This window comes from Oryzias latipes, chromosome 22 (assembly GCF_002234675.1).
Source record: "Oryzias latipes chromosome 22, ASM223467v1".
Classification (NCBI taxonomy): domain Eukaryota; kingdom Metazoa; phylum Chordata; class Actinopteri; order Beloniformes; family Adrianichthyidae; genus Oryzias; species Oryzias latipes.
The window spans coordinates 6,987,503-7,012,890 of NC_019880.2; the positions used below are offsets into that span (position 1 = coordinate 6,987,503).

The window sequence follows — 25,388 nt, forward strand, 5'->3', positions numbered from 1 at the left end:
CATGCACATGTTCCTTTCAAAATAAAATACATCCTGTGTTGAATACGATCCCATTGAAGCAGATTTACTTGTTAAAATGCAAAAAAAAAGTCAAGTCAAACATGGTGTTTTAAATCATTGAACTTTAGTACATCTTCCTACTTTGTCTCATTTTACTATTTAATATAATCTTGACAGCAATAAAAAGAAATCAATTTTTTAATGCAATTATATATTTTAAGAACTTTGCTTTGGAACAGCAACTAGACACTGTTGTGCAGCAGAAGATAACAATGTGTGATCAGAATAATTTCAGATTATGATTATCCTAGTGAACAACTATCACAAAAAATAAAAAACCTAAAACACATACAATTTCAAAATAAGGTTCCTTTTTTTCTATGAGTAATCATCAAGCGTGCTGAGACCACCGGGCAAAACTGCATTACGGGTCGTGATTTGGTTCAAGTTAAACTGAGTTTAGGCGAAATTCGGTAACCGCAGAGCCCGATGCAGAAAGTAAACAAACAGGTCAACCGCCCGCAGTTTGTGTGCCATTCTGGCATTTTCATCGTCAGCATTCCAGCCGTCTGATGTCATAGCACTGAAAACTCCCACATATCCTTCCGCAGTGGCGATAATATAAAGTGTTGCTTTTTGTTTTAGGTAATATTACCAGTTATGTAATTCAAGTAAGTTTGTTGCAAAATTCGTGCGTTCGGTAGCTCCATTTTGACGAATAGCAACGTTTAGGAGGATATAGGTCTGATATAGTGCTGCGGATGTAGACGGAACCACTTGTTGCTCTTCCAATCCCAGGAAGCGAAACACGCTTGGAGCTGGAGTGAACTGTTCGACCAAAGCATGGGGCGCTTCTTTAGTTTTGGTCCACTGAGGAACAACAGACCATATTACAAGCTGCATCAAACTCTTACCCCTACTGAAAGCACCTATATCAATTGAGTTCGACGACAAGATCTTTAAGGACCGACTAATAGTTGGACTTCTACCCTGCATTTGGCAGCTAACGGTAATGTTAACTTTTTTGTCCTCCCCCTTTTCCAAATATATTTATCTGCGACCCTTAGCCCTGGGGGTTCCGTCTATTTGCTGGATTAAAGGTTGGCGGGTCACCAATAGTGCTTCAATTAGGGGTAATTTAAGAAAAACGACCCTCTGAAATAGGTAGTTATGTTTTGTGAATGTCAAATATTGTCTTAAATAGTTGAAAAAATAAGTTTTAATTGCCAGGAAAAGCAGGACCTGACGGGGTCAGAAGGTAGTCATGATTTTCTGCAGTAGCCAGTAGGTTGCTGGGACGGACGGTGTCGGTTCAGACCATTCTGTGGAAAGGGGTCGTCTAACCGTTTGATTTATACTAGCGATTGGTTAAATAATCATCCTTTAAACAAGCAGAGACTTGTTTGGGTGACAGGATACATTTCTGCGTTCTTGTTTTTAACTCCGGGAACTGACCAACTGTCAAAGTTCATGTCAACTCGGTTGCTAAAACTATTAAGTTATAGGTAGAGGATTACTTTGCGTCGCAGATTGGTGTCTTCTAGCAAATGTTTGACGATAACATACTAAGTGGGCGTGTTCGTGTCACATACAGAGGCTCCGTGTCATATTAGTTCGTGATGAGTGAAGCTAAAAAAACCTAAGCAGTGAGTGTGTTTCACGCTGCTGCTGTGATCATGCGAGGTGTTCTGAGATGTTCCCTCTCTTTTATATTTTCAGGTCTGTCAGTTAGCGATGGTCCCGCGCGCGCAGAGGAGAGGAAGGCTTTCTATGGACTAAACCAACAGCAGGCCGGCCCGTGAGAAGCGTGAATCATGCCCTTGCCATTCGGCCTGAAACTCAAAAGGACTCGAAGGTACACCGTGTCAAGCAAGAGCTGTCTTGTCACTCGGATTCAGCTGCTCAATGGCGAGTTTGTTGAGTTCACACTGTCGGTGGAGAGCACCGGACAGGAATGTTTGGAGGCAGTAGCCCAGAGACTGGAGTTAAGAGAGGTATGTATGCGGTTTCATCCAATACAAGCGCTGATTGTCCCTCTGATAGACTCCTTTTTTTTTAAGGACTTCTCAGCAAGAAGGTATTTTGGCTAAGAATGTCCTCTGCTCACATTCTTTCTTTAAAAGCAGAACAACAGAATCATAGATGAGCAGTTTGTCACTGGTTACTCTCATAAAGATCCTCCTTGTGTTATCAGGAATGTGTTACCTATATACTGCAACTTTTACACAAATAAACAACCCATCCGTCTGGTAAACAAGCAAATCCTATAATTATTTGCATTTTTTTTTCTAGCTATGAGTTAATTACCTTCAATTAATCTTTTCATTTGCGCTTAATCTAGAATATATAAAGTATTAGTGCAAGTAAACTAAATTATTCATCATCAGAGTATTTTTCTGGAATCTGGAAATGCTTAAACAAGCCACAGAATGAATCACTTTGGATTCACAATTACATTTACCGTTTAAAGGTCCACTCTGATTAAAGTCATGTTGGGTTTTTTTAAACGTGTTCTTTTGGCATTTTTGCTTGATATATTAGGAAAATTAAGATGAGGTCTTTTTTTTTTATTCAAATTGTTGTGAACCAGGAGCAGACAAAAAAATTCAGCTTGAAAAAACGAAGAAACTTGAATGGGTGGGCCACAGGCTCCCTGCTCTGCTCCATTCTGATGCATCCACTTGTACGTCTTCCTCGTCCAAGCTGACATCAAAAACCGGACGTCTGGATGGCTGTGACATTGCTCCCCATTTTTGTTGCACCTGCAATGTTAGTTTGGGGTTGTAGAAGCTGTAAGCAAGCATGTAAACAGATGGGTGACGGGAAGTGCGGACTGGTTTGCTTCACGCCAACAATCTTGCCTCAACTCTACAACTTGGAGGGGAATTTCTTACAAACTACTGCAGAAACTATGTCCTAGAACAGTGTTTTTCAACCAGTGTGCCGCGGCACACTAAGTGTGCCGTGTGAAATTGCCCTCATTAACTGATCTAAAAACATTTCCCATCTCCAGGATTTCAGCTCTGTGTTCATCCAAACAGGCCCTGATAAAACACTGAGGAGTTAGGAATATAAAAGATCGTAAAATACTTTTTCTTTGCGTTTATTTTATTTTATTAAAGACATTTTGATAAGAATGACGGCAGCGCGATTCAGCTGCAGCTCCGGCTGTATTTAGGAAAAGTCCCGCCCCTTTACTTGTCTCCACCAATCATTCATGAAGGCTTAATCACATGTCATCAGTCTGCCCAATCAGAAGTGGTTAAAGTCTTCACTTCCTTGTCCCGATTTAGCTCGTAAAGTCGCTCAGTTCTAACAAAAATAGCAGCTAAAGCTCATCTTTAGCGGTGTAGCTTTCCACAGAATCCAGTATCAGACCGTGGAACAAGTGAACAAAACCATGAAGCTCCGAAAAGCGATCTCCGCCGGCCGTTTTTATGCACTACATCTCCCATGATGCATTGGGTTGTGAGAGTGACAGCGTAAAAGGAGTTCTGTTGTTAAACGTCTTGAAAACAACGAACACACTTCAAACTTTTTTAAAATCTTCTAACTTAACTTTTATTGCATCTTTTAGAAAAACAGCTGCAGCTTCCAGCTTTTTCTGCAATAATTATCACAAAAATGCATGTGAGATTGTGGAGGGGCTGTAGATCAATACAGACTATGAGTTTCTCCTTTTTTTTTTTCATTTTTGGATGCTGGTGTGCCGCGGGATTTTTTTTAACCTTAAAGTGTGCCGTGGCTCAGAAAAGGTTGAAAAACACTGTCCTAGAAGACAACATGTTTTTGGATTTGGCTGAAAACAGCATGATTAAATTAAAAGACCACTGGGAACACTTGTCAATGAACTCAAAAGAGGATTGGAGGGAGACAAATTTCTACTTATTTTTTCAAATTTCCATAAAAAGTTAATTATTTTTTGGTTGTGAAAAATCAGTTTCACCAAAACCAAGTGAACAGAAGTGGAACTTTCACTAATCAAATGAGAAATATTACTTTTAAAACAAACTGGAAGCAACTTTTTTTGACTGGAAAACCAATAATCCAGCTATAGAAACAAATTGTGATTTTTGTAGCTAAACTTGATGTCCAAAAACCTTATTTATTTATTTTATTTTTTCAAACTAGGCAAAAATTTCCTTTCTTTGTACTTTTTTAACAAAGATGTCGAACTATTCCAAAACTAAATACAAAGTATTAGTTAAATGTATAAAAAAAGGAATGTTTAAAGCTTAGTAAACCAAACAGTCTGTTTGCCAAAATAGAATAAGGGCAGCCCATTACAAACATAAGTAAGAGCATAAAAGCAGAAACCTGTTTGTCTGCCTACAAATGCTCGGCATGTCTTTGGAAAAGTCTATTTCTGTCATTTTCGGTTCAATCCCTGACCTTTCCAGACCACAGGTTACTGATTGACCCAGATGAGCAGTTTTCCCCCAAAACCCGGTATTTGTTTCCATTCTTAGCTTACATTTAGTTATTGTTAAAGGAGGTAGAATCACTGCAGGTTCCCTGCACACATTAGAAACCTGCAGAAACCTTCTTTGCTGAAAGTTCAGAGCGTCTGCTCTGCAGTTCTTCTCTCCATCCCAGTGACCTCTTGTAAAATGCTAATTACAAAGTTGTTACATTTTATTTGCATTTATATCTGCTGGTTGCAATGTGTGTGATTGTAACAAAAAGCATTTTCAAATCCAATAAAGAAATGCAGAATAGAGTAAAGGGCAAGTTATGAAAAGTTGTAAAACTATAAGTGACTACACGACTGAAGAGAGTACAATCCTCTTTAACTGTTTTCAACAGAAAAATCCAGTTTGTAAAAAAGTCTAATCTTTTACCCCAGAATGTTTTTTTAAAGGGGATCAACGATACGGACACTGTTGTGACACTTTTGCTTCACAATACCTTCAGCCTGAACCTCTGGCATTCAACTAAATCAGTTGTCACATTTGCTCGGATTTGTACAGATTTTAAATTGCTCTTGTGTTTTTTGTTGTTGTTTAGATAGTAATATAACCCCTGGTATCCAGAGATGTCTGTACTTTACTGAGAGTTTAATGTTTGCTTTTATTGATTTGGAAAGGAGCTTAGAGTTTTCTGTTAACCACAGTCTTTGTTACTTGACCAAAAATGATAAATGATGGAAGATATTTAGCAAAAACAATTATATTTTATCATGTTCTTAGGAAACTGGCTCCAACGCAAAGTTCAACTAAATCCAAGCTGTAAGAATGTTTGTAGATCAATGCGGCTGATGTTTTGTGAGCTACCGCTAGCTTGAGCATCTCATAGAGAGAGATACTAGAACGCACTCGGCGGAGTGTTTTTGGTAGCAACAGCCTTGAAACAGATTTTGCTGCATTTGGATAAAGTCACACTCACAGTAACCAAAATCTCATTTTTGATTCACTGGCAAAGTTGGCTGGTAGATTTAAAAAAAAAAAAAAAACTACCAACCAAGTGATTCCATTAAATGCAAACATAATGAAAACATGAGATAAAAACAACAGTTTTTTTAAGGAACTCCTGTTCTGGTGTTTTATCCATCTTTGCTCTCTGTTTTAGGCGTTTTCACGCTGTCCATGAAATGTTTTATTTTCAATCACAAATGAGTTGTTTCTGTTTTCCTGAAAAACGCCCCCATGAGCTGAGGGGTTTCAGTCAGTCCCCCGTAGTCTGAATCAACTGTAAAGTCAAATTCAAACCTGCTGAGAAAACGAGGGCAGATTTACTAAAGGGGAGCAGATTGACAGAAAATGCAGCTTTTTCCCAACTCTGCATCCAGGTGATATCTGTTTTTTTGGAAATCATAGCAAAAAACATGATAATGCATTGGACTCTTGTTACGATGTCATAGACAGTAAAGACACGGGGCTTTCATAAGGGGGGGCTTTTTTAGTAAATGTAAACAACCTAATGCTTTAAATACTGTTGTTCTGATCATAGTTACTAAGGCCCTTATGCATCCTCTTGTGCCTCTTGTGTTTTAGATAACGTTCTTCAGTCTGTGGTACTTCAATAAACAGAACCAGCAGAGATGGATTGACCTGGATAAGGCGCTGAAAAAGCAGCTGGACAAGTATGGGCTGGAACCCACAGTTTACTTTGGAGTTGTGTTTTACGTTCCCACTGTCACCCAACTGCAACAGGAAATCACAAGGTGATTATTGACCCGAAATGTCCCGACAAAGCCACAAAAACGACTTTGATGCTGACGTTTGAAGAGTAACGTCACAAGAAGTTTCCAACAGCCAAATCAAGGGCTTGAATGTTAGTTTTCTTTTTAAAATGATGCACATTTTTTAAAATAGTTGTTACTGTAGCTCATCAGATGTATATAACATACCACAGTTCTCCTCCAGTACCAGTAAATGAATCATTTGCATCTAAAAAAGAATTTTTGCTCCTCACACTGCACTACTTTAAACTGACGCTCCTACCTGCAGATATCAGTATTACCTACAGGTGAAGAAGGATATCCTGGAGGGGAGGGTCTCGTGTTCGCTTGATCAAGCTATACGTCTGGCTAGTCTGGCTGTGCAAGGTAAGATGCATGGCTGATATATAAAGCTTTGGACATCATTATTAAATGAAGAGGAAAGGAGAAAAACGTGTTTGCCCCATGCATGACTACATGAACTTCAGCAGCAACTGCAGTCAGAATTTTGCTAAAAGGGAAACGTTTTTTTTAATTTTTTTCCACCACTGCAGCTTCACTGGATAACTTTCAAGTAGGAAAGATCAGTTTGGGTCATGCCAAAGCTTCTCTTTTAGATTTCATTCTGGACTTTGACCCCAGAAATTCTGTCTTTTGAAATCAGCCAGTTAAAAGTGTGTTTTTGTTGTTGCTGGGCTTGGATATCTGTTCCTCTGCAAAACTCAGATGCTCTCCAGTGTTCGGGCATCACCTAAATATTTCAAAATCACTTTTATATTTTTAAGAAAATGTGGTTTTGTAGATACTTATAATTCACTTGGAGATGTAAAGTATTTCAATTAAGGTTGGGTAGCTTGCTTGGTAAGGTAAAGGGCTGCCACACAGGAATCCAGGCTCTGGATTCCCGGAGGGGAATAAACAATGGTACTGGGGCAATTACCATATCAATGGCGAGCAATTAACATCACTTTGGGCAAGACACTTGCGCTACTGCCTCACTGCTCCCCCAGGGGATGGGTCAAATGCGGAGAAGAATTTTCCCATTGTGGAATAAATAAAGTATCAATTATTATTATTACATTGCAAATATAACCACATCAGTTCAATCAACCTTTTCCTATAAAAAATGTAACAATCAAATTAAAGCAAATGTTTTTTTTAAATTGTACTTAAGTCATATTTGGTCAATATACAAATATGCATGTGTTACAAAATGCTAAAAACCTTAAAATACATTTTTTCTCATGTTTATAAATGTAAGGCAGTGCAGGCTACTTTACCACTGAGGTAATTTTTTTTTTAAATAATAGCTTTACAAAACATGTTTCTTTAGTTATTATTCTTAACTTAATTTGTTGGAAAGTTTAGTTGGAACTTTTTTCTCTTCTTCATCCCAAATGTGAGGGTCATCTGCAGCTGTCAAACCCGTTTTCCTGCCAAAAATACCTACCACAGCTGGGAATGCTGCCCAAAGGCTGCTGGAAGCTATTATAGCCTCAGATATCCATGTTGTCTGAAGCAATAATAAACGGATCTGTCCTCCTTGAATAAGTCCAACATGTCATCATAGGCTGCTGCTTTCTGAAAGCCATGACATCATTCTGGCTGTTCAGCTTTGTTCTAAATGCAGCGGAGCTTGTCTTACCTTCATCCCGTCTTTGTGTCCACAGCTGACTTTGGAGATTTCAATCAATATGATTCTCAGGAATTCCTTCAGAAGTTTGCTCTGTTCCCTATTGTAAGCATCAACTTTGAATTGCTCATCATCATTTCTGAAGATTGGATCAGATTTCTTTTTTTTTTTTTAAATAACAAACTCTGACTCTTTTCTCTGCAGGACTGGATTCAGGACGATCGAGTCCTGGAGGAGGCTACTCAGAAAGTGGCTCTTTTTTATCAGTCTTTCCGGTGAGCCTGTTTTCAGAGCAGAAATGAAAGAAACAAACAGGCCATTGACAAATTAAATAAAAAAAGAAGAACTTGTTTCCATTGCATTTTGATAGTTATTCAGCACATGTAAATGGCTAATGTGTAAAAAACAAAACAAAAAAAACTTAACATTTTTTTAGTAAAGAGAAAAGCATCGCACCAACAAGCAAGAAGTTTAATTATTGTGTAACTATTAGAATGTAATTGTTTGCTTGTTTTTCTTAAGCTCGATAAATACATATTGGTGTTATTAATCTGCTTTGTTTAATAATGTGTGGAAATGATTTCACAAACATTGTCAAATGGATTTGATGATAGATTTCTGCAAATGTATAGAAATACACTTTGGAGCCCAGTTATAGTTACAGGGTTTGATAAAAAATCAGAATTGAAATCAGCAAAAAAAATACAAAAATTGAACACCATTTATAAAATGTTTCCATACATGGGCTAAGGCAGACATGCTGGTACTTCTGCAGGAATGCAACAACTAGAGTGGATGCGTCTTTGCTTCCATGGAACTGAATGAGTAAAGTGATTCTTAAAAGGTTTTGGAAGTGGGACCAACTCTGACCTTAGTTCAGCAGAAGCCCTGAAACCGAGGGTGGAGAAGCCACTCGGAGGGCATTTACTAAACTGTAATGCACAAATCTCTGGATAAGTATCACAAACAAAAGAAAGCGCAGGAAGCTGAAATGTTGGTCTGAAAAAGACAAAAGTGATGGTTTTGAAATGGCTGAAGCCGTTATTTTTTTTTCTCTGTCTCAGAGGGTTACCTGCTCCAGATGCAGAAATGTTGTACATGCAGGAAGTTGAGAAAATGGAAGGATATGCTCAAGAGAACTATCCCGCAAAGGTAAAGCTGAAGTACCCAGTCGTCGTCCCCCCCCCCCCCCCCCCCCCCCCACACACACACACATACACACACACATAAAACAACAATTTTCCTTACATTTGTTTCTGTTGGAGCAGGACAACACAGGCACAGATGTTACTCTGGGTTCCTGCCTTGATGGTATCTTCGTTAAGTATAAAAGCGCTCGCCCGCCTCTGTTGTACAGGTACGTCTGGACCCCGTGTATGTTTTAAAACCTGGGGGGAACTTTGTGTGCTTTCTTTGTCCTGAGACTGCGGCTGCTGCAATTAAAGAAATCTGTGGAGAAAGTTTGAGTTTTGTGGCACAGCTCTGAACTATTCTCAGAATGTGTCATCTCCATTTGAAATTCCGAATTGAAAGTGGCTGAAGGCTAAATGAGTGAAGATGGGAGTAGAAATTGTGGTCAGATCATTTACCCGAAAAGCAGGAACACTTCAGAGTTGTTGTTGTTTTTCCCCCCATACCACCGTGATTTCTAAATATCTATCAAGTGTTCCTGCATATTTCTATTTTTGATTATGAAAAGGCAACAGCAGACTGAAAATGCTGCAGGGTTTTGCTGTGATGGGAATAATGTTTTTTCTTTATTTTCCCTCCCTCCCTCCCTCCCTTTATGTGGCTCTGCGTTAATTGGCTGTGTAGGTGGCATGAAATTAACAACATGAGTCACAATAGGTCCTTTTTTGCCCTGGAGTTGGCCAACAGAGAAGAAAGTGTTCAGTTCCAGACAGTAAGTTTCAACGGCAGCAGCACCAATACTACTCTACTTCGTACTAAAGAACAAGTTCAATTAAAGAAAACATTTAAACATTCTTACCATCAACTGGTTTAAGTTTGAAAACAGCATTTTAATGAAACTTATTTCCTTTCTTCTCATTCGTAGGAGGACATGGAAACATCTAAATATGTGTGCCGGATGTGTTTGGCCAGATTAAAGTTCTATAAGATCAACAAGAGCAGCCTGTGAGTGTTTGCTCAGAAATCCAGCCCACTTCCTGTCTGTGTGTGTCCTGCATGCGTTCTCCTCTTTGATGTTACTTCAAGTCTGTCCTCCTCTCTTTAGAGAGGAGTGTGACACCCAAACTTCTGAGGGCTCCCAGAAGTCTCTTCTTACTTTGTCCTTTCCTCGTTTTCCCATGCTCTCTCGTACCTCTCTGCTCTCTAATAAGGGGTGAGCAACACGTTAGCCACCACCTTCATCATGGTGCTTGCTGGGACGGTGCTTCCCTGTACAGTGTTCCCTTGCTACTATCACCTTTCGCGGTCTTGCTTTTTCCTGTATTTTTTTTTTTTTAGCGCAACTTTGCATGCTTATTTTTTTATTTTTTAACACAGTGAACTGTGTTCTGCATCCTGATTGGCTGTTGACAAAATGCATTCAGGTTGCCACGTTTCTATAAATCTTCAATCGCGATCAGGTCTTTGTTAGTCCTGGACTTATTTTTCTATGAGGGGTTTGAACGTTGAACAAGAGAGAAAAGTGTGAAAATGTTCATGTGTGTCTGAGAAAAGTCTGTAAAGTGTTCAGCGAGGGGTTTAACAGCTTTAAAACATTTGTAATCCTGCATACGCCCTGTGATAAACGAGGGAACACTGTACTATGTAAAGGTTTAACATCATCATTTTACTGACTAACTTAATTTATAATTTACATGTGTGTATAACACACATGTAAATTTTATTTTTTGCTGATCAGAAAAATATTTTACATTTGTTTTTTATCTTTATTTGCAAGGGGAAGTTCTTAAAACATCAAATTTGTAACATTTCTGTCAAACATTTTTGTTTTTTGTACTTCAGATAATTGAGCTGCAACAAATGTAGTTTGCGTTGTAAAAAAAAAAATGAAGGCACTTTATTGTATAAAGTCATGAGATTACGAGTTGTAATGTGGATTTATGATTTATTTATTCTCCTTTTCAGCCAAACCCAGTCTACAGCTCTAAACACAGTCAGACGGAGATCTTCCACCAGAATATCTCTGGTAATGTCCAAATGTGTGCTCACGCAGTGCTCTACATAACCATTCTATGGATTTATGTTCATATAACTGCATAAATCCTGAAAACAGTCTTTTAGTTTTTAATCTCTGAAGAATTGTTCATTCAAGTCATCGTCTGCTTTTCCTGTGTTCTTCCATCATTTTTGAAGCATGTGAACGTTGACTGAATCGCTCTTCTTTGTGCTCGCAGTCCAAGCCTCAGGCTTTCATGATGCCCCCCCCACAAATGCACTACAATGGTCATTTTACAGAGCCTTACTCATCATCACAGGGTAAGTAGTCACCATGGTTACGGCTGCAACTATGGGGCTCCAAACAGGATGTTTGGGGGACTAAAGGTCTCTGGTGTTCCTGCTGCTTTTGTTCCTCATGATTCTGGATCATGACATGTTCTGGCCTCTTCCAGATAACCTGTACCTCAACACTCAGAATGGGCTTTACTACCACTCTCAGACCAGCCTGGACCGGTCTCCCCTTGAGTACGGCAGCGGAGGCCGCTTGCGTAACGGCAGCGTGTACAGCGCCCACAGCACCAGCTCACTGACCAACCCTCAGCACTACCTGCAGCCCTCACCCATGTCCTCCAACCCCTCCATCACCAGTGACATCACCAGACCCGACTACGTTCCGTCCCATCGCCACAGCGCTCTCATCCCTCCCTCGTATCGCGCCACTCCTGACTATGAGACCGTGATGCGTCAGAAGACCCGGGGCACAGGGGGAGGAATGCTTCTGTCTCAAGAGCATCGGCAGAGCCACTCCATGAGGAACTTGAACATTGGGAACTCTTATGCTTACAGCAGACCAGACCCTCTAGTTTACAGCCAACCAGAGATAAGGGGCGAGCACGGAGAGATGTCCCAGTCGCACCACTACCCTTTTCACCTCGGCTCTAGTTTCCATAGCCCCTCACCTTACCCCTACCCTCCAGAGCGTAGGCCCGTTGTGGGGGCAGTCAGCGTCCCAGAGCTCACAAATGTCCAGCTGCAGCAGGCGCAAGAGTATCCCGCTCCGAACATCATGAGGACACAAGTGTACCGACCACCGCCTCCTTACCCGTATGCTTACCCTCGTCCTGCTAACAGCACGCCAGATCTGTCTCGCCATCTGTACGTCAGCAGCAGCAACCCTGATCTGATCATCACCAGGCGCGTGCACCACTCAGTCCAGACTTTCCAAGAGGACAGCCTGCCCATTGCTCATTCTCTGCAGGAGGTCTCCGAGCCTCTGTACAGCGGACCTCCCCCCAGGCAGCCGTACCACAGTCACAAGCGCAACTCCATTGAGATCGCTGGTTTGGCACAGAGCCTCGAGGGGGTGAGGTTCCAAGAGCGGACGTTACCCTCCTCAGCAGCAGAAACGAACACTCCCCCTCCAGCGCCACATGGTGGTCCCTCCCAGGGCTCGCAGCTGAACGTGTTTCTGGAGCATTCGAACACCGAGGAGAGGGGAGACGTCAAACAGGAGGTGCGATACGGACACAAGAAGTCCCTCTCTGATGCCACCATGCTAGTTCACAGTAGTGGAGAAGAGGAAGAGTTTGAGGACGATGGCGGACGTCACACTCCACTTTCAGAGGAGGCCATATCCGCCATTGTTCCCGAGCAGCAGCCACAGCCCCGTCACAGCCTGCCATCTCCTTCACCTCTCCCGCCTCAACATCAAACCCACATAGAGCCTCCTCCTGCGTATCCTATCGGCTCAGCGCTGGACCCTTCCATGACCAGCTCTATAACCTACAAAGTTCACCCCCGCATACAAGAAAGCGAGCCCCTTTACCTCCTGCAAGACCTGAGGCAGCCCAGGATTATGCCCTCGGTGTCGGAGGGAAACCTGAGCGACCAGGCCAAGATGAAGCCAAAGAAAGAGCTGAAGAAGAGGCCCGTGTCTGATGTTCCTTCTGGGAAGAACACTGTGGAGGGTCTGCCACCTGCGGTGAGTGCTGCTGCAGAAAGAAAAAAAAGAGGCAGGTTTTCTCCAGGGTTTGGAAAACTTGTGCTTTCCCTATTTAAACTTGGACAGAAGCAAAAGTTAGGAATGTCTCCATTGCGTGTTTGAAAATTGGGGCTGATCACATAGGATCAGACTATTGGAATTTGATGTTGCGTCTTGATCAGGGATTGGACATTTATTGTATTCCACCTGAGCGACAGTGGCTCAGGTGGTTGAGCGGGTCGTCCAATGATCGAAGGGTTGGCGGTTCGATCCCCGCTCCCACCAGCCAAAATGTCGTTGTGTCCTTGGGCAAGACACTTCACCCTCCTTGCCTCCAGTGTGGCTCCACTGGTGTGTGAATGTGTATGAATGATCCCGGTGATGGTCAGAGGGGCCGTAGGCGCGAAATGGCAGCCACGCCTCTGTCAGTCTGCCCCAGGGCAGCTGTGGCTACAACCGTAGCTTACCATCACCAAGTATGAATGAGGAGTGAATGAATAATGGACATAATGTAAGCGCTTTGGGTGTCTTGAAAAGCGCAGATAAATCCAATCCATTATTATTATTATTATTATTATTATTATTATTATGATATTTCAAGCCTATTCTGCATTTCACGAACAAATCACAACGTTTTATTGCTGTAAAACTTACAGTGGAATACAGCTCGAGGAGTCAAACAAACAGGAGTCAAACAAAAACGGTTTGGTAAAGTTAGCAAGATGGTGCCAAGCTCTGGGTAGAGTCATTTAAAAATATCCATGTTGTCTCACAAACAACCTTAACAAATAAATGGTTAGTCATGAATAATCATCATTTATGCTACAACAGATATTTTATAAGAAAGTCATTATTCATTTTAAATATTTTTTCCCTACTGGTTTATGATTTTTTTTAATAGTGACATGAATCACATGTTTGAAAATGTTCAATAGTTCTGAAGATCCTAAAGTTACAGTCACCAAACATCTTTACTTGACTAATTATCACCTATTTTACTAGTTAGTAGATAACTAGTCCATCTAGTTAATAGTTGCACCATTTTTTCTTGATTGTTGAAGCTACTCCACAGAAGTGCTCTGCTTAAGTGACGCATGATACAATAAGGCTAAAATTAAAATAAATAGGGGGAAACCTGGATCTGTTAATTAGACTTGTCAGTTTGTTTTAATGATTTCAAAAGTATCAACAGATACTCTACGTCAAATGACCGAATCAGATTCGGACCAAAAACAAAAGATAAGAAATAATCATGTGATCTCTGTAAAACTGGTCACGTTTTTTTTCCCGTTCTGTTGACAATAGTTTCAGACTCCATCCAGGCTCAGCAATGTACCAGAACAGCTGACTTCTATTTAGCTTCATTTTGTTCTGCCTCTCAGTAACCTGCTTAATCTATTTCTACTTGATCTCCATTTGCTGATGCCAGTTTCTATCTCATCAATAATTTCAAGAGATTATTCATTATTTTAGCAGGTTTCTCTTTAGTAAATCTTCTGCATTTGGACTGTTTTTGTATCTGAAATATGTTCATTGGACTGTCGTTCCAAAGTACAACTTTTCTTTAATTTTCTTTTCAATGTCATTAACCTGTGCCAGCTCTCACTTTCAGGTATTATTTACACAAATAGTCTCACTCTGACGAACTGGGTTATGTAGGTGTAGCAGCTGGATAGACCAGACAGGTGACATATTTTTCTAGAACCGCCCCGTTAAGCCGCAGAGATCCTCCCCCTTTGTCCTTCTTTGCTTCTCTCTCTGCTTCAAATGAAATTCCTGCTCACCTTTTCTGCCTCCGCTCTCCCGTCTGCCTAGGGAATGAAGAAAGGACTGAGGTCAGAGGTCAGGAACATGGGCCCCCTGAAGATGGCACACCTGAACGGACTGTCTGTGTCCAGACAGCCGGTGTATGAGGAGGCCAAGGATGACCCGGAGCGAGCGTCTAACGATGACAGGGTAGGACCAGAGGGCTGAGAGTGTGTCTGTGACTTTAACGTCAACACTGAGACGGTTTCAAGTTGAGTCTTTGGTGTAAATGTTAGGCGTTTATGGTCTATAGTGGAGGTTGTGAGGGTCGTCCAACAAGAAGCAAACTGTCGCTGCTTCGACTGTCTCTACCCTACTGTCAATCAAGATGATTCCACAAATGGAAATCCCTGTAAAGTTCAGTAAACAAACTGAATGTTTACTTTTAGATCATTGAGGTTATTTTAAGCGTTTAATTATTTTTGTTTTTTATGTAAAATCTAAAAGTCAAGCAGCAATTCCACACACCAGTTTACAGTAAACTGTTCCAAATGTTTGTTCACTGAAATTAGAAAGTAGAATTCAGTCACGGCTGCTGCAGACCTGCTCTTTGGAAAAGGGTTTGTGTGTTCGTATCCGAGTGCCTTTTGGTCCTGATCCTTGAAGTTATACTCCTGCAAAGAAGCAGCCCCACAGCATCATACTCCCACCGCATAATTCACAGTTGGAAATTGTTAGACACAAAAATGTAACAAAAAAAGGAATGTCACTGAATTAGTAATGCATGTTTAAAGAATGAACTAATGTTTACATATGGACACATGTTAGAATTTTGAAGATGTGCCGCTATTACATCACCTTTATACATCTCCTTAGTTCATTTTATTTGTTGTTGAGATTTTTAATACTTTCCACATTCCAGCAAATTGACAGAGTGGGGATTTGTGGAAAAAGACTGAAAACACTTCAAGACATTCTGGAAACCTTGTGGTGTTCTCTAACCAAAGAGAGTCATTGTTTCCGTTTGCATGTCAGGGTCAGCAGACAACACACACCTGAAAAACTCTGCTTTCTTATCTACGCTGTTAAAGCTGAACTAGGAATGATGCTCAATAAAACCCCACAGAAAGACCCTCAAAGTCATTGAACTTGATGTTAGACTGTAAAGAAAGGAAAAGATTCAACCTCATTTTTGAATTTTTAATTGTGTTTTTAAAATTGAAAACAGTTAAATCATTGGAAAATGATTGAAACTGCTTGAAAAAAATACATATTTATAAAACACACAAACACACACACCTTTGCTGCCAAAATACACTGTTTTTGTTCGAAAATAACTTTTTTACTCTGGAAAAAACAGAGGAAGAGACGGTTGTAAAAACCGTAACAGTTTTTGAAGTGTTTGAATTTGACCAAGAAAAGTACAGTGGACATGTAAGTGTGCTCGCTTTAAGGGGCGACATTTAGTAATGTTTGACCTTTGTGAAGTGTGTTAACGTTAGGCTGTATCTGTTTTCAATGCTCTGTCAGCACCTTTAGCTGGCCTTTGCAGTGCTGACCCGCACTGATAAGCAGGGAAAGGGAGACAAAAAAAGCACATTTCAAAGCATATAAAAAAAAAAAAGTTCAAATGAATTTATAAATTCATCTCTTTTATATGTTTTACATATCTATGTATTCTTTAAATGTTTTTCTTTGTGCTTAATGCTTGAAATAAATCAAAACCAAACTGAAATAAATGAAAATGCATAGACTTTCTTTCAAAAACATGTGAGTGACCTCTCCTCTCCTGTTTTCAGTGTAAACTGCTGGAGCAGCACATGGAGCGGGGCGAGCTCCTACGAGAGTTTGAGAACATCCCCAAGCGTCGCCCAGGGGGGGAGTGCACCATCGCCCTGCAGCCGGACAACGGAGACAAAAACCGTTTCCAGGACGTTCTGCCATACGATGACACTCGCGTGGAGCTGGTTCCCACTAAAGAGAACAACACGGGTTACATCAACGCATCACACATTAGGGTGAGTTTGCTCAAAGACATCGTGAGAGGATTTCGTGCTCTGGTTCTCAAGGACAAAAAAATGGCGGCCTCTTCATTAGGTGACGGTCGGTGGACAGGATTGGAATTACATCGCCGCGCAGGGTCCCCTCTCAAACACGTGTCAGGACTTCTGGCAGATGGTGTGGGAACAGGGCATCTCCATCATCGCCATGGTTACGGCTGAAGAGGTGGGCTCATTTCTCATGAGGCGTCCTTGTTGTCTGTGGTGTGTTGCTGCTGCCTCACATCTGTTTCCATCTGCAGGAGAGCGGGCGAGAGAAGAGCTTTCGATACTGGCCCCGAATCGGCTCACGGCACACCACGCTGACTTTTGGTCGCTTGAAGATCACCACGCGCTTCCGCACCGAGTCTGGCTGCTACGCCACCACAGGGCTGAAGATCAAACACCTCCTGACGGGACAGGAGAGGACGGTGTGGCACTTGCAGTACACGGACTGGCCCGACCACGGCTGTCCGGAGGACTTCAAAGGCTTCCTCAGTGAGTCTTGTTTTGTCAGATTCTCACACCGCAAACCTTTCAAATATTTTGGAAGTTTATTCCCAACCTTCCACATCTTTTCCCAGCCTATCTGGAGGAAATCCAGTCTGTGAGGAGACACACAAACAGCATCAGTGACCCAAAGCAGACCATCCCGCCTGTGCTGGTCCACTGCAGCGCCGGAGTGGGGCGAAGTGGGGTCGTCATCCTGTCTGAGATCATGATCGCCTGTCTGGAGCACAACGAGGTAGCGAGTGGTTTTTGTTCTCGCCCCGTCGACTCAGTGCTTTCAAATAAAACCAGCTCTTCCTTTCAGACGCTGGACGTTCCAAAGGTCCTGATGGCGCTGCGGGCTCAGAGGATGTTGATGGTTCAGACCTTGTCTCAGTACACCTTCATTTACAAAGTCCTCATCCAGTACCTCCGTAACTCCAGGCTCATCTGATCTGGGGTGCATGTAGCATCAGTGTAGCTTTTCCACACGACGAGATGCTGAAACCAAACTTCTTTTGAATCCATTTTCGGCCAAGTATTAACTTTCTTTGAAGGACGCTTGGAGACACGAAGGATAAAACGGCACATGAAGAAACTCGGACTGTGATCTGCTTCTAAACAGTGTTATAAACAGATGTGCTTCATACCAACCAGCACTTTCATAGTATTGAGCTGCACCTAGAATATTAAGCAAATCCTGGAAATGTATAGATGTCTACTGAAAACGGCTGATTACTTTGCTTTTGACTTGGGTCACTTTTTTAAAGCCGAATGACTTGGAGTGCTTTGAAAATGAGAAATACATGAAAGGTATGTGTCATGACGCAAAGATAAAAACTCAAACTTCTGGATATGACATATTTACTTCCTGCATTATTAACAGGTTTGCTTTTCCCTTAAAGGCAGTTTACAAAAAAAAGCAGATTTGCTGAAGGACGGACTGTTGGCTTCATTCTGCACTGACGGGAACTGTGATGTAGTGACGTGTTGCACATTTTCATTCTTAACTGGAAAGCTTTATCTGAGCGTTCAACTTTTAAAGCTATTGTTTTTACGACAAAGTGCCGAAATGTTAGCGGTGGCACGGCAGAAGGGATGGTCTGGATACGGGCAAAGTATGAAGGAGAGCAGCATTCTAGATGAGGCGTAGCTTCAGAGTCCTGCTGCTGAAACGACACAGCGTTGGTTCATGAAGGAGCAGCTACAGAAACGGGAGGAAACGGATGCTCAGGAGAGACTTTTTCACACTTAAACACCTTCCATGGTATTAATGAACGCCTGTATCATCACGCCAAACTAGAGTCAGACTGAGCGTTTATTTACCGAGGCTGTAAAATAGGAACTAAATCTGCACAAAAACTATGTTTACAGACGCTACGCATAAACTAAAGCTATCCTCTCCCCAACAATTACAGGTCATTTCGCTCTGATTTCTCGTATCCAAATCTTTCCTGGTAGATTTTTCATTGCCTTTTTTGTGTCTTTTTTTGTGCAATTTTATAAAAGATTTGAGTAAACAGGAGGGGAAAAAAATGCTTTTGTTATTGAACTGTAAACGTTTATGTACAGGAATGCTGTTTATAATGTACACTATGTAAAATTCTGCTTTAACTATTGGTTACTGTATAAACTAATGAAAAACATTTTCAAATTGTCTCATGAAAGTGATAGGCCATGAATAAACATTTGGAGAAAAGTTGATTATTTTGTTCTAGAAAACAAACATGCCACCTTGTGGTACATGTTTATCATTACACATCCAATAATCACATTCCTATTTCTTTTACTACATTAAATCAAACATTATTTAGTGTCTTTAATTCAATGCAGATTTATTTAAAAATAATTTGACATTTATCCTTTTAAGTTTCCAATCCCCCCCCCCACACACACACACACAATGCTTGAGTGGTTTTAGTGAAGGTGAAGATTTGGCTGCAGTATGACTACTCACATTTCCTAACATCACTTTAACAAGTGTGGGTTCTGTCAAAGGGCTTTATAAAATCATTTAAAATAAAAAATAAAAGATGCTTTCACTGAAACCAGGAAGTGCCCATCAGTCCACTTCAATGTAGTACGGTGTTTCCCAACCCTGGTCCTCGGGGAACCCTGCTCAGTCACCTGCCTTTGGTGACTGTTGGGCTTCTGCAGAGCCTGATGATGAGCTGAATCAGCTGTCCATAACCCTTGTGCTATCCTAGGCACTTTGACATTGGGAGTAATGGTCATCTAGACCCCACAACACAGAACCTTTTTTCTTCAATGATATGTGATCTTCACTGGTGTCCATGGATTACATGAAATCTTTCCACCTTTATCCACCTTTGTCGTGGTAGGGAGAACATGTCAATCATAGGGTCATAGGATAGCACAAGGGTTAACAGACGCTTTTATCCAAAATAACTTAAAAAAATGAGGAAAAAATCTTGGATAGGCAGTAGCGTGACGGGTATTGCTGTAGGACCCAAACTAGATGCTGGTAACAGTTGCACCTATTTTTCTCCAGGGAATCAAACCCTCATCTCCTTGTGTCCCAGTCTATTGAGCTATGCAGCTGCTGCTCTAACACTTGCTGAGGTAAAATTGCTGTTGTGTTTAAACGACATTTGCTTCCACTGATGCTAATACTGGTATCGTCCCCTCTTCCCTCCATGTCCTCCGTGATCTCCATGTCTGCCGTGTCCTCCTCTCCAACCACCTCCCCATCCACCTCCCCTTCCACGGCCTCCTTGCCCCCAACCTCCACCTCGTCCTCCATCTTGCCTTTTCTGCCAGGGCGGCATCTCTGGAGGTGGGGGGCTTATCTCGGAGGGTCGTCCTCCTCGGTCTGGTACTCTTCCCATTAGAACCTGTGGTGAAGTGATGGAAATGCATTTATTTACCACCAAACCGACAAATCCATTTTTGGTTGAAAAACGATTTACCTTGTTGACCGCACATGCAGTCTTCTTCCTGCTGGAGCCGCTGCTGGTCTTCACCACGTTGCAGAGATCCTCCCTGGCGGCCAGCAAGTCGGCCACGTCCACGGTGGACTTGGGCCTCAGAGTGTGCCTCCTAGGCTGGTAGGCGCTCGCCATACTGTCCACCTTTACCTGGTTTAGGACAACAGTTCTTTATGTAACAGAATCAGTCAAAATTCTCATACAAATGCCATGGGCTCAGGGGACGACGGCGAACGTGCCTTAGCTCTGTCCGACCACCCGAAGGACTGAACGGTGACGTCCAGACGCTTGATCAGCATCCTGCGGCGACTCTCGTACTCTGACGACAGTACTTCATTGATGTTTCGCAGCTTTTCCTGCAGAAGCAAACAAGGGTCAAAAGTGTCCCAAGTTATCTAGAAACAATAACTATGTTTACATGCACATCTTTTTCAACATTTCTGGATGTTCTTTTCTTATTCTGAACATTTTCCATATTTTCTGCTATGGCAGAAATATAACAGTTTCTCAATCTCCTAGAGGTCTGCAGCCTTCAACACTTAGAGAACCATTCAGTTCAATTTCTTACTGAAACAGGAGCCACAAGACACTGCGTTGAATTACTGTTACACTCTGTACTATATCGGATCATCTCAACGCAGCAAATGTAATGGTAATGTCAGCACTGGAATTAGTTTAACCAGTGTTGGTGCATCTCAGCCAGAAAAAGGTAAATCAGAACTGTGGTAAGTGACCCTTAATGGATTGTTGGAGCATTATGGGTACTGTAGTCTGGAGTAATAGGTACTACTGCATGCTTCAACTCTTTGTGAATAAAGTTTGGCTGTTTTGTGTTGCTTCACGCACTCTGTGGTCCAAAAAGAAAAACAAAACAAAACATTACTTTTAATAAATGACGTGAGGATATCAGGATGCATACCCACTGCTCACTGCTGAGCGACTTCTTCAGGACTGGTTTTCCTGCAGAACCGACGGGAAGTTCTTGAAGAACTTTTTCAACCTGCAAAAGCCCAACTCATGTCAACGTACAGCTCATCTTCTTGTTTACTAATATACTGCTTAATATAAAATTACAAATGATGTGCGTTCCTATTTTTAACAAAGGAGCAGGTGGTGTGCCTGTGGAGATTTAGTCATTCAGGTCATGTTTTCACTGGATTCTCCTCTTTAGGGCAACTGCAGTTTAAAGGTTCATGGAGGAGCACGGAAATACCCTGAAATCCCATCGGCGTTTAAAACTGAAGCAGCCGCTCGGATGAGCAGCAAAGGAGAAAGGAATCCTGGGAAAAGCTCATCTGTGGCATCTATTCCTTAATGTTTAAATGTGTGTGTGATTTTTTTTTCCTCTCCAAGAGAAATTGAAGTAACTGTGAACTGAATGTGTCAAATAAGCAAAGCAAAGACAAAAAATCTCAGAAAATTCCATTAGCAGAGGAATGCAGTGGCAAGAACCGGCGAAACCGGTTTGGCGTGAACAAACTTCAAGTGCAGTCAACCGCTCTTACAGCACACATACCAGCAGCTGCCACATAAATATATGTGCATTCATAGAGTTTTCTGGAGAAGCAGAAGCAAAACATATTTTATTCTGAAAGGTAACTATAGAATAAACAACATTAACGGTTTTGGATGGGTCAAAGACTGAGAACAAATGTCACATCCAGGATGGGACAGATGATGATTTATTGATTTAAAAATACCATCACCTATCCTACTGCCCCCCAAAAAACATGTCTCTTTTAAAATATACTATAAAATCTGCTTTCCAATTATTTTTATTCTATACTAAGAGGAGATCAAATAGACTCACCCTGTTCTGGACAGCAGAGAGGACTTCTGCAGCCTCCTGTCCTCTGGGCTCTGGCAGCCGCAGAGCTTCACAGACGGCTGAAAGCTCCCGATAAACCGGACTCCTGCTTTGCTGTTTATCAGACGCCTGCCTGCAGCTCACAATCTGGGCTGCCTGAAGCTCGGAGCTCAGGAACACTAAAAGAGAAAACAAATGTTTCAGTTTTCACAGCTCACCGTGACCACACAAATACAATTTGGATTAAGGAAGGTGAGTAGATACAGAGGAACTGGAGATGCTTCTTGGTATTTCCCACGGTGCCTTTAGGAGTTCCAGAGAGGCCTTCTTCATAAGGACAGTGAAGTTCCCTCAGAAGCCCACTCATCTCAACCTGGAGGCTCTCCAGGTCATCTAGAAGCAATGAGATTGGTGCATCTTCAAAATCAAACTTTTCATACTCATGTAATGCAAAGTTATTTACATGTTAAAAACATTGTAAATTAGAAAACCATAAGTAAAAACCAACATGTTAAAGCATAAAATGATTTATAAATAAGATGCTAAGTAGAATTCTGGATTGATACTGGAGTGGGGACACAATATTATGGGGGACCCATCATCCACACCAGTGACACCCACCCACTAACCCACCCACAGCAGATGTTTGTAAAAATTGAATAAAGTATCGCCATAAGTTTTGGATGTAATTTTAGGAATTGCTAAGGGTTAATTTAGCAGAACCCCCTCACTGGCATGAAGGATCCAAACTCATCAGCCCCTGAGGATGTCACAGGTTTAAATCAATAGAAAAAATGAAAATAATATTTATAACTATACTATATAGAAAAATAATTAGAATTTGCCAGGTAACAAATCTGCTCCAATCTTCCCACAAATGCATCTTCTTCGCTCTGACACCACTTTTAAATTGGAAATAAACAGAGTTTTCATCAAACTGTGTCATAGGAGCGCCTTTTCAGCATCAAAAATATTTTTTCATTTTTATGTTTATTTTATGCTACGGTTCCATTGTGGAGTTTCTGGTGTTGGTGCAGTCAGATGGCTGACCTGATCCGGAGGTGATGCTCTCCTCCAGGCTACACAGCGGCTTCAGTCTGGACGCCAACCAGCCGCAGAGGCTCACGTACTCCGGCGAGGACAGGCCGCTCTCTGCGGCGCGAAGAAGCGCCTTCTCCTCCAGGAGAGGCCCGTCATAGCTGCACACCGTAACAAATGTCAAAATCGATTATTACAGTCAGTGTACATGGTTATATTCCGCTAAGTACGTAACGTTATTTATAAACTAACTGCTCACGGGTTCGGGTAGCGGAGACAGTTACATGCTAATGCCTGGCTGGTTAGCTTACCCGAGCTGATCCAAAGAGTCCAAGATGTCACATTCCATTCCTAACAGCGTGAGTTTTTTATTCCAAGTTATTTAAAACTCGATGATGTGAACACATGTATGTCAACAAACAGCGTTTCAACCCATTCATTTCCTTTGTACACCAACGGACCCGCTCCGGTTAGAAACGGAGGCATCACAAATACATGGTTCCGCAGTGGAACTATTTACGTCGATTCTAGTACAGTCCCAATTTTTTTAAAATAAAATGTACAATCATCTAACCGCAAGAAAGATTTATATTAAAATCTTTTTTTTTTTTTTACTTTTGAAAAACAAAGTAAGGAAATTTGTGTGTGGTGATTTCTCTGTTGTATCAGGACACCTGGCCATGGTAAACCACTTTTAAAACCCTTGTGCTATCTTAGATGACCCCACCCTTACATTGACGTGTTATTCCTACCATGACAAAGGTGGATAAAGGTGGAAAGATTTCATGTAATCCATGGACACCAGTGAAGATCACAAATCATTGAAGAAAAAAGGTTCAACGAACTGTCTAGTGGGTCTAGATGACCCAACTCTCAATGTTAAAGTGCCTAGGATAGCACAAGGGTTACAATGCATCTGTGTTAGAAAACAACAAATAAAATCTCCTGCATAGACTTGAAAATAAAACTATAATTGGATAGCCTGTTTTTCGTCCCATTAAAGTATGTCATGTTTTAAAGCAGCATGCATTCATAGTAGCTGAGTATTAATAGTGCTGCCATGACAATTATTGCTAGATCTTCCAGATCAGCTCTATACATCTCATTCTGTTTCAGATTCTTCTTTGGTGGTTTGAAAAAAGAAAACAAACTGACAGATTAATAATTCATCATTCAACATATGTAAGCTTTAGTAGCATGTGGAAGACCTTTACAGTCATTTCCTTCCAGGAAATCAATAGCCTCATTTGCTCCTCAAAAAGATGCTGCCCCATACCATCACACTCTCAATCAGTACAGCACAGCATTCTCAGTGTCCTACAACTATTTGTTGTTAGCTGAATCTGAACATAATGTTCCTCTACATGTTCAGGCTTCAGAGCACGTGTTAGAGACAGCAGCACAAACGGGCCTGAGGGTAAAGGGCAGGCCACCTGGAAACCTGTATGAAACTGGTGATTGACTAGCTGTGGGAAGATCCTTGTGCAGAAGCTTTGACTTAAAATCTGCTGAAAATAATATACTGTATCAACAAGATGACAGTATTTGATGACTCCAGTTTGCAGAAGCTCAAAATAAGAGTCAACAATGGCAGAAACATGAACTACTTCGTATTGGTGAAAGAAAATCAGACAAATATTTCATGGGCACAACCCACATGCAGTATTTAGGTTCTAGTACTTCTCCTGCATGGTCCCCACAAATGAAGCATCGTTCAAAAGGGAAATAAAGGATTAAAACCATTTACCAAACATAATTTCCCAATTTAAATGACACACTTCAGGAGGAGTACCATCTTAAGACCATTCCTTCATAGCCAAGAAGAAGGAGACTGAGTAAATGTATTGATGATGATACCTTATTTCTTTCATATACTTTAAGAGGAAAGATAAGGGGAAAAAATACAAGCGATAATCCCAAGGGAGTGGGAAGAACACACATATAACAACACTTATAGGTAAATATACACAATACACATAGAAACATACACTCATGGAAACATCCGACACACATTTGTCATGTATGAATACTCATTTCGTCCCATTTAAATCCTATATACCAACTCATATACAGATTGTTTGTATATCTGCGTGTATATTAATAATTCTATATGTATTTTTTTATGTTTAAACATGGTTTAAATCCATTTTCTGTTGTGCGTGCCTTGTGTATAATAAATTTACTGTTTTCTCTAGTAATGAATAACTTTTATATATTGTATAGGGTTCAAATACAATATTCTAGGAGTTCATAGTCACAGATTTATCTTTTTTTTAAAAATCCCAGTTGAAACCCTTTTGGGTCATATACCACAGGAAATAAGTAGGAGGGAACTCTTCCCTTTGTTTACAACAGTTGTTATGCCTTGTTGCTAAGCTGAAGACCTGTAACGTTACCGCATCCATCACCCACGCAGAA

The 25,388-nt window shown here is 41.2% G+C and overlaps 2 protein-coding genes across 3 annotated transcripts; one reads left to right on the plus strand and one right to left on the minus strand.

Moving 5' to 3' along the window:
* Positions 1–528: 528 nt before the first annotated feature.
* On the plus strand, positions 529–18,878 carry ptpn21 (protein tyrosine phosphatase, non-receptor type 21). Of its 2 annotated transcripts, XM_023951428.1 has the most exons (20): positions 529–1,009; positions 1,720–1,994; positions 5,994–6,163; positions 6,450–6,547; positions 7,831–7,898; positions 7,998–8,068; positions 8,858–8,945; positions 9,062–9,150; positions 9,609–9,696; positions 9,850–9,929; positions 10,030–10,137; positions 10,890–10,950; positions 11,159–11,240; positions 11,375–12,903; positions 14,719–14,859; positions 16,449–16,667; positions 16,747–16,875; positions 16,952–17,186; positions 17,273–17,433; positions 17,503–18,878. In XM_023951428.1, exons 2-20 carry the CDS (start codon positions 1,815–1,817, stop codon positions 17,629–17,631), a joined length of 3,726 nt encoding a protein of 1,241 aa, XP_023807196.1. In that variant the 5' UTR covers positions 529–1,009; positions 1,720–1,814; the 3' UTR covers positions 17,632–18,878. The 2 variants fall into 2 exon arrangements, with proteins under 2 accessions (XP_023807196.1, XP_023807197.1); XM_023951429.1 differs by lacking the exons at positions 529–1,009; positions 10,030–10,137 and having other exon boundaries at positions 1,815–1,994; positions 17,503–17,631.
* Positions 18,621–23,448, minus strand: fam98b (family with sequence similarity 98 member B). The gene is made up of 8 exons (XM_004082477.4): positions 23,282–23,448; positions 22,983–23,131; positions 22,197–22,325; positions 21,936–22,111; positions 21,045–21,125; positions 20,365–20,481; positions 20,108–20,275; positions 18,621–20,032 (listed from the first exon to the last, which is right to left on the minus strand). The coding sequence occupies exons 1-8, from the start codon at positions 23,317–23,319 to the stop codon at positions 19,805–19,807; spliced, it is 1,086 nt and encodes a 361-aa protein (XP_004082525.1). The 5' UTR covers positions 23,320–23,448; the 3' UTR covers positions 18,621–19,804.
* Positions 23,449–25,388: the final 1,940 nt, after the last annotated feature.

Bases quoted from the DNA above. Each gene is read 5' to 3' on its own strand.
- fam98b (XM_004082477.4), bottom strand. From the start codon at position 23,319: ATGGAATGTGACATCTTGGACTCTTTGGATCAGCTCGG. The intron at 20,482-21,044 runs GTATGCATCCTG...TTGCTTCTGCAG, and splicing joins CGCTCAGCAGTGAGCAGTGG to GAAAAGCTGCGAAACATCAA. The intron at 20,276-20,364 runs GCACGTTCGCCG...GTCCTAAACCAG, and splicing joins GGTGGTCGGACAGAGCTAAG to GTAAAGGTGGACAGTATGGC.
- ptpn21 (XM_023951428.1), top strand. From the start codon at position 1,815: ATGCCCTTGCCATTCGGCCTGAAACTCAAAAGGACTCGAAGGTACACC. The intron at 8,946-9,061 runs GTAAAGCTGAAG...CTGTTGGAGCAG, and splicing joins AAGAGAACTATCCCGCAAAG to GACAACACAGGCACAGATGT. The intron at 9,697-9,849 runs GTAAGTTTCAAC...TCTCATTCGTAG, and splicing joins AAAGTGTTCAGTTCCAGACA to GAGGACATGGAAACATCTAA.